This window comes from Haliaeetus albicilla, chromosome 12, assembly GCF_947461875.1.
Source record: "Haliaeetus albicilla chromosome 12, bHalAlb1.1, whole genome shotgun sequence".
NCBI lineage: Eukaryota > Metazoa > Chordata > Aves > Accipitriformes > Accipitridae > Haliaeetus > Haliaeetus albicilla.
The window spans coordinates 7,090,308-7,102,014 of record NC_091494.1 but is presented as its reverse complement, the minus strand read 5'-3'; the positions used below and the strand labels follow the sequence as shown (position 1 = coordinate 7,102,014).

The 11,707-nt window shown below is 52.9% G+C and overlaps 1 protein-coding gene and 1 long non-coding RNA gene across 3 annotated transcripts; one reads left to right on the top strand and one right to left on the bottom strand.

Moving 5' to 3' along the window:
- The first annotated feature begins 144 nt into the window (after positions 1-144).
- Positions 145-10,086, top strand: SNUPN (snurportin 1). Of its 2 annotated transcripts, XM_069797868.1 has the most exons (8): positions 145-427; positions 590-743; positions 1,581-1,685; positions 1,833-1,929; positions 2,512-2,609; positions 2,944-3,021; positions 4,923-5,003; positions 9,003-10,086. In XM_069797868.1, the coding sequence occupies exons 1-8, from the start codon at positions 276-278 to the stop codon at positions 9,330-9,332; spliced, it is 1,095 nt and encodes a 364-aa protein (XP_069653969.1). In that variant the 5' UTR covers positions 145-275; the 3' UTR covers positions 9,333-10,086. The 2 variants fall into 2 exon arrangements, with proteins under 2 accessions (XP_069653969.1, XP_069653970.1); XM_069797869.1 differs by lacking the exon at positions 4,923-5,003.
- LOC138687993 (uncharacterized) lies at positions 2,133-10,600 on the bottom strand. The gene is made up of 3 exons (XR_011327023.1): positions 10,333-10,600; positions 4,134-4,227; positions 2,133-2,994 (listed from the first exon to the last, which is right to left on the bottom strand). It is a non-coding gene; the product is annotated as an uncharacterized lncRNA (long non-coding RNA).
- Positions 10,601-11,707: the final 1,107 nt, after the last annotated feature.

Here is an 11,707-nt window from a genome sequence, read left to right as displayed (position 1 = left end):
GGCGGGTATTCCCCCCCCCACCCCGCGGTGGTCCCCTCTTGTCCCTGCCCGCGCGTGTCCCCCACGCCCGTGGCCGGAGTGTCCGTGCCCCGCTTTTCCCGGTCGCTGCCGCGCTGAGGGGGAAACTGAGTCACGGAACGGGACGGCACCGCCGCTGCACCGGGAGAGCGGCGACGGAACCTCCGCGCCGCCAGGGGGCGCAGTGGGGCGGTTGCGGCCCCGCGGCTTCCGCCGTCGAGGCGGAAGCGCGTCAGGGCGGGCGGGCAGGCGTTGCCATGGAGGAGCTGAGCGCGGCGCTGGCGGCCGGCGCTGTCCTGGCGGCTCCCAACAGCCCGGCCGGTCCTCACCCCCGGCTGGCCGCCTACAAGGCCCGCGGCGGGCCGGGGCAGGCCGAACGCCGCCGGCGCCTCCTCCGCCTCCAGAGAGAGTGAGTCCCGCTTGGGGCTGGGGGCTGGGGGGCGGGCAGGGCAGGGCCGGGCCTGGCCCGCCGGGCGGCGGGGTTGTGGAAAGGGCCCGGTTGTAGGGAGCGGGGGGGTGGCGGCCTTGCCTCCCGCGGAGGGGCAAGCCGGGCTGTTTTCTTGCCTTCCAGGAGGCGGCTGGACTACGTGAACCATGCCAGGAGGTTGGCAGAGGACGACTGGGCAGGGGTGGAGAGCGAGGGCGAAGAGAAGGAGGAAATTGCGGAGGAAGAGGAGATGGACGTGGATGCTGGCAAGAAGTTGCCCAAGCGCTACGCCAATCAGGTGAGCGGCTGCCCGCTTCCCCGCAACGGGGTGCGGGTGTGAAGGCAGGGCAGGGTGAGGGATGTGGGGTGGTGAGGCTGGGCTGGGCACAGCGAGCGGCTGTGGCAGTGGCTGTGTGGGCCTGAGAACAGTGTGTCCTGCCTGGCTTGGTGCTCGGTGAGGAACCATGCCTTGCGTCTGCCTGAGACATGTTGCGTTCAAACAGAGGACAGGTGGAGACGGCTTGGCTGCGCGCTTTGAGAGATTTCAGCTCAGCTAGCAGCACTGGTATCCCTTTGTGCAGCAGTCAGTTAAAGACATCCATCTCTCCCCGTGTCCGGGAGACCAGGAAGGAAGAGAAACATCAGCCGATGGGTTTTATCGGCCTTGGCTGCCATATTGGTCCTAAAAGGCATGCAGCCTTGCAGGTGACCACAGCCAGGCAGTCTCCGAAGAGGTCATCTTGTCTGGGCTCTTTACTCCTGGTATTCAGGAATCTCTAAGCTTTGCCACATATTTATAAATAAATGAAGTGCTGGAGTGGAGACCAAGGCACAGAGGTGCCCCAGCGAGGACTGTGAGCCCTGTGCTGTAGTCTGAAGCTTAGGCAGCAGCTGGGAAGCAAGAGAAGGACTTGGGAGAGAGTCTGTTACGCAGGTTGGCGAGAGAGAAGGAGCGGGGGGCCCCTTTGGTGCTGTAATGCAGGGTGTCGAGCAATGCAGGTTGCTTCTGAAGCACCTAGTGTAGCCGTTGAAGCCAAGTTGAAACCTTCTTGCTTTATCCTTGAGCTGTGAGTTTTCCATAACTTCAGGAGAGTTGTTACTAGCTGATTACTTTTTGTCCCGGATTTCTCCCTAGCTGATGCTGTCAGAATGGCTGGTTGATGTCCCCTTGGATCTGGAGCAGGAGTGGGTTGTAGTGGTGTGTCCTGTCGGGAAAAGGGCGCTCGTCGTGGCGTCCAGGGTAAGTAGCGGCAGTGGTGATGTCTCACCATTTGGTAAAGAACCTGTACCTGTTGCCCAGCCAATGTAAGACTGGCTCATGTGCCTTGCTTGACCTTTTTTTTTTTTTTTTTTTTCTTTTTCTTTTTTCTCTCCCACTTCCTCACAGGGCACAACAGCAGCTTACACCAAGAGTGGCTTCTGTGTCAACAGGTTCCCATCACTGCTGCCAGGGGGGAACCGGCACAATTCAACGAGTGAGAAAGGTAATGGTCTGACGAGGCTTTTGGGATAGAGAGAGGGGAACCGCCTGCTTCTCCTTGTGAGTGTGTGCACCAGCAGGCTTGGTGCTGCTCCTCCAGCTCCCCCAAGTCCCAGAGCTGTTCCCTTTTCTGGTGCTGGGGGCAGTTAGCTTCAGGCCTGTTCATACATCTCTGGGGATAAGTAGACGTGGACAATATCAGAAACCTTTATGCTAGGTGATAATGTCTTTTAATTAGCTGCCTGGTTAACTGACTCTCTTAAACCTCAACATCGTCTCTGTCTTCCGACAGAGAGCTGTGTACGGTGTGGTCTTTCTTAACACCTCTTGCAGTTGCTTTCTTGCCCTGAGGAGGGGTTACTGTTCGCTAAATGCCATTTTCTGAAGCATGCCTTTGCTTGCTCTGCCTCTGGCTGGTACCTTTGTAGCCTTGTTGGACTCCTCAAGCTAAAGGATTTTTGTGTTTGCAGCTTCTATTAGCAGAAGGGGATCCCTCTGCGCTTTGCAGCCTTACATCAGGGCATTTGCCTGTTGGGTTAGGCAGCTTCTGGAGCATGTCTGGACCACCCTGTGTTTGTTTGCACAGTGTACTGCATCTTGGACTGCATCTACAATGAGGCAAAGCAGACGTACTATATCCTCGACGTGATGTGCTGGAGAGGACACCCTGTTTATGACTGCCAGGTACTGAACCTTCCCGCTCTGCCCTGCCCTCCCTTTTGTTCCCTGTTTGTGAGCTGCTTTGCAGCCAGCACTGGACATAGCCCACTCGCTATGCAGCAGGATGGGTGTTTTGTCTAAGCACCAGCATCTTCACCGCTTATGGGCTGCTGGCTACTGGAATAATTGGGTACATCTTTTGGGGGTATCAGGGGAAGAGTTGGGGGTGCTGTCTGGCTCTGCAGGTGAAGCTGAGTTTGTAAATCTCCTGGGCAAGTGCAGAGGAATGGAGACGCTCAGCAGGTGCTGATCAGCGATGTGTGGTGGATAGTCATTAAGTCTCTGCCTCCTTTCACAGACCGACTTCAGATTCTTCTGGCTCTCCTCAAAGATCCAAGAGGAGGAAGGGCTGGGAGAGAAAAGCAGGATTAATCCAGTAAGTTCTTTTCAATTGAGAGGAGGAGGAGGAGGAGGATGGGGGGTAAGCTCTCCTGTTCAGCAGGCTTCAGCACTTTCTTTCACAAGCGGAAGCTTCCCCCCCACCCCCCGCCCCCTCAGATCAGGCTTCAAAGTGTACTTCTGATGAAATGGGATGCCATGTTCAGGATGTAAATAGAACCACTGAATATTGTAAATGAGTGTGGTTTTTTTTTCCCCCCAGCCAAAGTGCTGAGGGAGATCAGACTGCAGGGTATCAGCTAACTTCCATGCTGTTTTTAGCTTTCCCTTGAAACAGAATGGAAAATGATTGTGGTTTCTACAGGGCCAGCATTGGTCGGCAGCCTGACTACAATGGGATTTATTCTTGCGTAGTCTTGTGGGCTCACAAGGCAAGGGGAAAGGCTCATAAAGCTTTAGCCTTCCCCCCTGCTTAAACTAATGATTGAAGTTGTCGGGATGGATGCCAGATTGCCACCCAGAGCCCTTGCTGAGCAAGGATAAAAAGTCTTCCTTTGAAGACTTATGCATGGAGGTCAGACCTAGAATCCACAGCAGCTTGGAAGGTGATTTTGGGGGACAGACATAAGAGACTTAGCAGCCTGGCTGATGGAGCACAGTTTGCAAAGCGGGACCTAATCATTGTGTAGCCCCAGTGTATGCTCAGACACAGCTACGCAACGCAGATCCTGTGCATTGAGCAGATGGGTCATGAACGGGGATGACTGCTCCTGTGCCAGCAGTGAAGGTATCTGTATTTGGAGAACATCCTGTTCTGAGTCTAACAGGAATATCCAGAAGGAGACAACTACCTAATGAAGGGGGGGTCGTTTCAGCTTTCATTTCCTGGGTGGAAAGATTTGCTTGGCCGAGCCAGCAGCCTGGAGCAGACGTCTGTCTGCTTTGCATCCTGCCCAGAGGTCATAATTTTCTATTTTGGTTAAAAGAGCATCTCAGGGTCAGCTCTACTGAAAAGTCCTTCCTGCAGTCTTAGATGCTTGGAAAAAAAGGTATCGGGAGCATCTGAGAGCTGTGCGCCGAGTCTCTGCCATCTGCATCTCTCATTAAATGCCAGAGTGGGGGTTGTTTGGAACTGGGGTGATAAAATACCTGAAATAGATCATTCTGGGCACTCTAGATTCCATGCTGTCTAGGCATCGTGGTGGCAATCCACGGGTCTTCTTTTAAAGGTCATCTTCTGTTTCTGGAATGAGATTTGTAAAGTTGCAGCAATGTATGTGCTTTATCCAGCATTGCTGAAGAGAGAGCAGGGATTATCTCTTAATGACCATTCCCACCCCATCCTCTCTGGTGGCTAGGGTGATTTTTGTAGGTTTTCATGCAAGTACTCCCAGTTATTCTAGTGGGATATGATGGGTGCCAATGGACAGCTTGGTCCTGTTGTTTTGTCTCTAGATCTGGGGTTTGCTTACAAATTGCTGTTTGGAATCACACGAGAGGTCTGTCTGTCCCAATAACCCATAGTAATCGCAGAGACCAGTCGCTATGGACAGAGTAAGAAATGGGAGATACCTATCATGTTCCCTCTGACTTCATCAGCCAGTGGTTGTACCTAGGTCATGGAGTTAACGGGCATCAGGGGACCTGCCTTTCAATTTCAGGAGCTGGTCTAATCCTCGTTGGAGCTTGTTTGTGCTTTTGGGCCCCCCGATACCCTTTGGCAGGAAGGCCAGCAGTTTAACGATGTGGTCCCTGCTTGAGATTTCCTCTCTGGTTACTTTATCTGACACCTGTCCCTCGCCCTTTGCCTCTCATGCTGGATCTTGCACTGAGGGAAATCCTTCCTTCTTAGCTGCCTCCACACCAGTGCTCGATTCAGTGACTTGTTCGGCTTTAGGCCACGCAGTTGTCTCCTCTAACCGTCTCTTACTCTTTCAGTTCAAATTTGTGGGCCTGCAGAACTTCCCCTGCTCCTCGGACAGCCTGTGTAAGGTGCTGGCTATGGACTTCCCCTTCGAGGTGAGAACACGCAGGTGGGGGCCTGGACCTCAGCCTTAGAGACAGCCCCGCTGTGCATCTGCCAGTGCTTGGAGAGAGGTGCATCCCCTTCACTTGGGAACTGTGCTCTCCCGAGACCTGCAGGAAGCTTGCTGAGCTGCGCTGCGTTGGGGGTGGATGCCTTTTATGCACATGGCTGATCTGTTACCCTATCACCAGGTACAGGCTGCACCCAAACAAACTAACTAGCAAGAGTTAAACTGTAGCATTCTCTGTTTGGGCTGCCTTTACTGCCATTGACTGTTGTCTGAAAGAGCCCTTGGGGAAGAGAGGGTTGATGCGGACACCCAGAGTGCCTCCAGAAGCAGCGTAGCTCACATTCATGAGGCAGTGTGATGGACAGCTGGCCTTTTTAGGGCCAAAGCTGGTACTGCCCGCTGCCCCGGGTGGGCTCGTGTGGGGATGGTGTGAGGATCTCTGCGGTGTGCTCCCTTATGAGGTGGTGTTTCTCAAGAGGTCTGCGGGGTGGGCAGAGTGGTGTCTTTCTCTGACCTCTGTCACAGGCTCTGTGTTTCCATAGTCTAGCTACTTCCATCTCTCTGTGTGCAAGGCACCCAGCTATCTTGTGTCTTGTGGGGGGGGAAGAGAAGGGTGGTGGTAAGCTCCTGATGGTTTCTGAGGGGTTCGGGTGTTAGTGGTGGGCACCTGAGACATACTGGAGCTGGGGGCAGGTGGCTGTAACAGAAGTGGCTGTGAAGGGTTCAGATGAGTCTGTCCTCCTGCTATACCGCTATTGGATCTTCTGGAGGGGATAGCGCAAACTCTGCTTTTTGCATTGGTACAGAACCGGCAGCTTCCTGCCTTTGGCTCCTGCTGCTCTTGGCTCTCTCTGAGGTGGGCATTCCCCCAGCAAGAGCGGCTGAACAGGATGCCTGCATTTGCTTCATTAGCTTTAGAAGTAGGTTGTGCTGTTCAGGCCTCTCTGCTGTGGGAGAAGGGCAGGACAGGCAAATCGATGTGCCACCCAGTTCAGCTCTGTGTGGTTGTGAGCAGCGAGGTGGAGGCCCTCGTGAAAACAGGCTGCTTTTGACTGCCCTGGCTGACTTGGCACTGAAGCAGAAGAGGATGGAGGAGGTGATGGCATTCTGGGACAGTGTCAGTGACAAACATCTGGGAGCCAGAAGGTCCTCCAGTGGCTGCAGCAGTTCCTGCAGAGTGCCCAGTCTCAGCCCTAGATGGGGAACAGCCTCTACAGGGGTCACTTGTCCTGCTAAGCCAAAAGCCACGGTGTTTTGGATGTGTCTCTTGTGCTCTCCTGGCCCAAGTTAGTGATTAACGTAAGTGCAGGTTTAAATTTAAGGGACGCTAATTTGGCTGTGGGGGCTGACTTTGCCTTCTGCTTGTCAAAGCCAGGACAGTCATGCGAGAGAGTCGGAAAGTCCCGGTCCCTTGCTGGTCTTGCCAGACCCCGCTCCCAACACAGATCGGGGAGTGCTGAGAAGGCATCCCAGGTTTCCTACAGCTGACTTGCTCAATTACAAATGCTCTGAGTGCCTCTGTAGAAACAGTCCTTCCTGTCTTTACTGAAAAAGCTACTTTCCTTCCTGAGGCATCTGCTCCAACGAGAAAAGGCTGAGGAGTATTGCCCCACTGCGGTCGGAGCAGAAAACTTTCGGCCTGCGAAGGAGACTGTTGCGAAATGCCGGGGGAGGGAGATGGAGTTGATCAGACTCTGCCTTGCAATCCAGCTGCGATTTTTTCCCCCCAGGTTCTCTGGCCGATACATCGGGGTGCGACCCCAACAAGTGAAATGTGGTGTAATTTGGCTCAAAGCAGCCGGTAACCCCACAGAAACCGTGGTGCCGCTTCCAGGAATGAAGGGAACCGTGGGTCCCTTTGTGATGTGCCACAAGAGGGAGCCCAAGAAATCCCTGTAAATAGCTTCCACCAACGGCACAAAACGAAATAAACTTTGCAGAAGGCAAAATACAGCCTTGCTATAGGTAGTGCAGTATGACAGAGGTGGTCTTATGCCCGGGCCCAGCATCTTGTGATCCTTACAAAGATCTCATGCATGTGGTGGCAACAAAAGTGGTCAGTGCTTTCAGATCTGGGTCTTCAGAGTTAATCTATAACCTTAGACTTAGGACCTGATCTGCTATATTCAGTGGAAATTTTTTTCCGCTTAATTCAGTGGACTTTGGATCAGTTGACTGGCACTGAATTTGAAGTGTTTTTTTGGAGTGGATCATCAGAGCTACTGTCCTACTCGCAGATCTGAGTAAAACAAGATTCAGGTTCCCACGAAGGCAGGGGGAACCAAAGTCTCTGAGAAACCCCGGTGTGAAGGAATGGGAGTGCTGTTAAGCACCTAAAATCTGAAAAGCACAGTCTGAAATGTGAAATCCTGTCAGGCCAGTTTCTCATCAGGTTCGTTCATCTAGGGACAGTGTCAGCCCTTGTTCTGATGTGGCTGGTGTCAGTGTGGTGACTCAGGGTAGGGACAGAGCCAACAAATTAAATAAACTGGAAGGAATATGGGAATAACTTAAGAGAAATCAGGGGAAGAAAGAACTTGACCTAACTCTCCATCAGGCTGAACATCTTTGAATTCTCTAGCTTGGAGAAGATCTTTGGAGCGGTCTGGAAGGAGAAGCCTGTCCAGGCTCTGATCTTTACCAAAACATTCCTGTGGGTGCCAGAGAATCCCCGTTGCTCATCAAGTGCCACGCACCCACAGGGATGGGCTGGGTGTGCAGGCGTGGTGCCACAGTGCCACAGAATCTGGCTCTTCCCAAGTCTTCCCGGGAGGCAGGGGGAGGGAAAAGCTTTGTACTTTAGATATCCAGAGGGTTACACAAGCTCATCATGACGTTTACTGTTCTGGTTTTATATTTTCCTAGCCCAGGAATCCCCCTTTTTCTGGGATTATTTTGCAAGATCTTAACAGTGACTGAAAATTATGGACAGAGTAGTGCAAGAAGCTCTACCCGCTCTGCTGGAGGTTAGGACCTGTGGTACAGAGATGGAGACAGGCTGCTCTTTGCTCAGCCTGGCTCACAGTCCAGCACCATAGCTGAAATCACCTGAATCCACTTGGTTCACCGACACCTTAGCTCACTGCTGATATATGTGCCGCTCTGCTGTATGTATTCTGGGGGCTGTAGGCTCGGGGAGGGGCCTGGGAGCAATTCAGCCCAAGGTGGGCTCTTTTTCTCATCGCTTCTGCCCACTCAGCTACTCTCACTCATAGCCAAATGGCCTTTTAAGAGCTTGCGAGGCTGAGCTAAGGGGAGCACCACCTCCAGCGTTAGTCAGCCCGACAGCAGGATCTAACCTTGCGGAGTGCACTCCTGGGAAGCGCAGGAAGATGGGGGGTGAAAATCCCTGAGCATGGTGGGGAAGTGGGGAAAACGTCAGCCAGCTGCAGTATTGCAGAGCGTGGAAATAGTAGCACAAGAGTTAGGGCCTAAACCTTCAAAGTCCTGAGTGCCCTTAACTGTCATTGATTGCTGGAGAAGTTCTCTCTCGGGAAACATGAAGAATTTATTTTGCATAAGCCAGCTGAAAGACCTTTAGCAGCGTTACGAATCAGGGCTCCTTGGCGTCATGCGCTCTGACTAATTACTCTCCAAATGTATTATTTAAAATAACCTTAATCCAGTAAAATGGCCTTTCTGTGTGCCGCCTTATTCAGAAACCTGATGGCTTTTCTGCAGAATGGGATCATAGCAACCAGAGGAAAAGTACTGGTCAGTGCCGACATCAGGCTGAAATTGTTTGCCTTTGATGATTTAAACCCATCCGGCAGTCGCTGGGCTTGCACCGATCTTTCAGGGCAGGAGCTCTGCAGGTTTCTTCTTTCCCTTCCGCTATTTATTGCACTGCTTGAGGAAAAATGATCCAGCTGGTAGTTTTGGCCTGTAAATGGAGAGTGGTGCTGTCGTCTGGCACTCGGTCATCCACCTGCAAAAGCCTCCAGCTCTGGCCTTTCATTCACTCTCTTTTTCCTTTTTACAGGTCGATGGACTTCTCTTCTATCACAAACAAACCCACTACACCCCCGGCAGCACCCCACTGGTGGGCTGGCTCCGGCCTTACATGGTACCCGAAATCCTCGGGCTTGCCGTGCCCACTACCGTGCTCACTGCCAAACCAGACTATGCTGGGCGTCAGCTCCAGCAGATCATTGAGAGCAAGAAGATTAAAAAGCTGGCAGCAGAAAAGGGTCACCCGAGCATTGCAGCGGCTGCAAGGAATGGACATTACGAGCTGGAACACTTGTCTACCCCTCAGCCAGAAAACTCTCTGGAGGGCCAGGATGAAGCAGTGAGCCAGATGGAGAATTAGGCTGCTGGGACAGACTGGTTGGGTAAGGAGAAAGCAAAAGGTTCCCTGCTTCTTACTGTCACTCACCCTCCCTGAGAGGGGGACAAAGGTAATGATAGGATGGTTTTGTTTAAAGGGCATGAAAGTGGAATATCTTGCTCTAAGTGCTGCTGGATTTTTTTGTTGTTGTTTGGTTTTTTGGTCTGGGGTTTTTTTTTTTGCTTTTTTTGTTGGTTTTTTTTTTGCCAGGGCTTCTGTGAGGTCTTAACAGGATTGTCTGGTTCTTTGCTAAGGCAGTTGTGCGTTGGGAAGTGAACGTTCAGCTCCTGACCCTGCTTCTGTTAAAGTCTCTGGCAAAGCTTCAGCATAGGAAAGTGCTCAGACCTCCAACGTGCAGCTGCTGTTCATAACCCCAGCCCCAATGGCAGCCCCACCTCCCCGGCCCCGGCAATCGGGGCATTTCAGCCTTTGATCCAGCTGTTTACCAAGGCCTTCTCAATGAAAGTTTTGTAGTCAGTTCACTTCTAGTAACAAAAAGTTTGCAGCAGGCTGCTGTAAATCCAAAGGCAGGGCTTTCCACACCCACATGTTACTGAGAAAAACTACATTTCCTTGCATCGCAGCAGGCCCTGCCTCCGAGCACAGCTTTGTGCGGCGCAAGCGCAGCAGAAGCCTGTACTCGAGGCTTTTCTCAGTAGGGGGAGGAAGGAATGGTTTCGCTCTGAAAAACGCTAGCATTGATTGTGCCAAATAAAAGGTTTCTCAGAAAGACAAATTCTTGAGCGTCTTCCTGCTACCTAAGGGTGGATGCGTGCTGTGCCTCCCAAATAGGGATTGAGAAATCTGTTACAGCGCTAACTGGAGCAGAGGAAATGCTTGTGTAGGTCTGATTCTCCTCCACGCACTGAGGTGCTTCAGACCCTCCCCGCCGCTGCCCCTCTTATCCCAGCCCAAGCCTGCTTTGCAAGGACTGGCTGCTGCCTTTCCCTGGTTATAGGGGGGATGAAAGGATTGTACTCACCGTCCCCAGGCTGTTTTCCAGAAGGGAGATTAAAAGGCCAGAGAGGGACCACTCTCTCCACAGAGGGGGGAGATGAAATATCAGGCTAAACACGGTGCTGGGGAGTCTCCTCCCAGCCGTCTATGAAAATGCCCCTGGAGGAGGGCCCGTATCCAGGAGGAGATACCGAGAGCAGGGACGGCTGCCTGCAGATAGCAGGGACACTTGTATCCTGCCCTCGCACCCCGTTTTTCCCAGAAAAGCACTTGTTTCTGTGCCAAGTGTGTGGGCTGTGTGCAACCGTCTGGCTGTGCGGCCGCTATTGATTATACCAGCGGGCAGCAGGAACTGTCCGAACTGCGGCCAGAGCTGGCTATGGGAGGGGGCTGGCCTTGGCTCCCCCTCCCCAGGAGGGGAGAAAACAGCACCCCGATGCAGCTGAACGTGCTGCAGTCTTTTTCAAATGGCTGCTTATTTTGTTATTTTTATTGTTAGTATTTGGGTGGTGTTTTGGATTTTTGGGGTGGTTTTTTTTTTTTTTAGCATGTGAAGCAGCTGGCCCGAGGGAAGAGAACAAACACCTGGACTGCCTTGAACTCCCCGTCCCTCGAAGGCTCTGGGCTGCTCCGGCTGTGGGTTCCCCCTATGCTTTGGCCTCACCGGCTGGCAGAGGATTGCAAGGAGAGCCCGAGTCGGGAGACCACATCCAGCCTCCTATCAGCGTAGTTTTCCTTCCATCAGGCAATTAAACCCGGAGGTGGGCATCTGGATGTAAGATTTGTGCATCCCTTAGGGCAGAGAAAGCTGCAGCTCGGGTTACCGCCTCCCTGCTGCCTTACAGCAACCTTTCAAGGTCCTCCAGCCAAGGGAAGGGAGTGGGCAGGAGAGAAAATACAGCTGAAGACGTGCTGCCTTCAGCTGCTTGCTCTGATTGATGGAGGAGAGCAAGAGGGAAGCAACTGTAGCTTTCCACCGGCTCCAGATGATGCCGCATAGTTTCCCTTTTTAAAGCACGAGCTGGGCTGGAGAAATAAATATTTGCGTTACAATTCCTGTTGGAAACGAAACGCTGTGTTTGGAGAGAGGGTGTTAAACGGAAGTCACCAGGGCCAACGGAGTTCGTTGCTGTGGCTATTTTATTTGCTGGGTGCGATCCCGCTCCCAGCTGTTCCCTGCCCTGCTCCCAGCTGGAAGGGGCGGCAGCTTCGGCAGCGACCGAGGAGGGGTCACCCCGCAGGGGCTTAAATTTAGTCTAGGGCAGGAGAACTGAGCGGGCAGCTCAACCTGTAGATGTGGCCTGGGGTTCTGGAGGACGGATGGACAGACAGCTCTCGAACCCGCCTCCAGCCCCTTGCCTCTGCCCTTTCTTCCATTTTCTCCGAGTTAGGTGCAAAGG

What these genes read in the sequence shown, in the direction of transcription:
- SNUPN (XM_069797868.1), top strand. Translation starts at nt 276, where the DNA reads ATGGAGGAGCTGAGCGCGGCGCTGGCGGCCGGCGCTGTCCTGGCGGCT. An exon ending in CAATTCAACGAGTGAGAAAG is followed by an intron (nt 1,930 to 2,511) that starts GTAATGGTCTGA and finishes TTGTTTGCACAG; the next exon opens with TGTACTGCATCTTGGACTGC. An exon ending in CTATGGACTTCCCCTTCGAG is followed by an intron (nt 5,004 to 9,002) that starts GTGAGAACACGC and finishes TCCTTTTTACAG; the next exon opens with GTCGATGGACTTCTCTTCTA.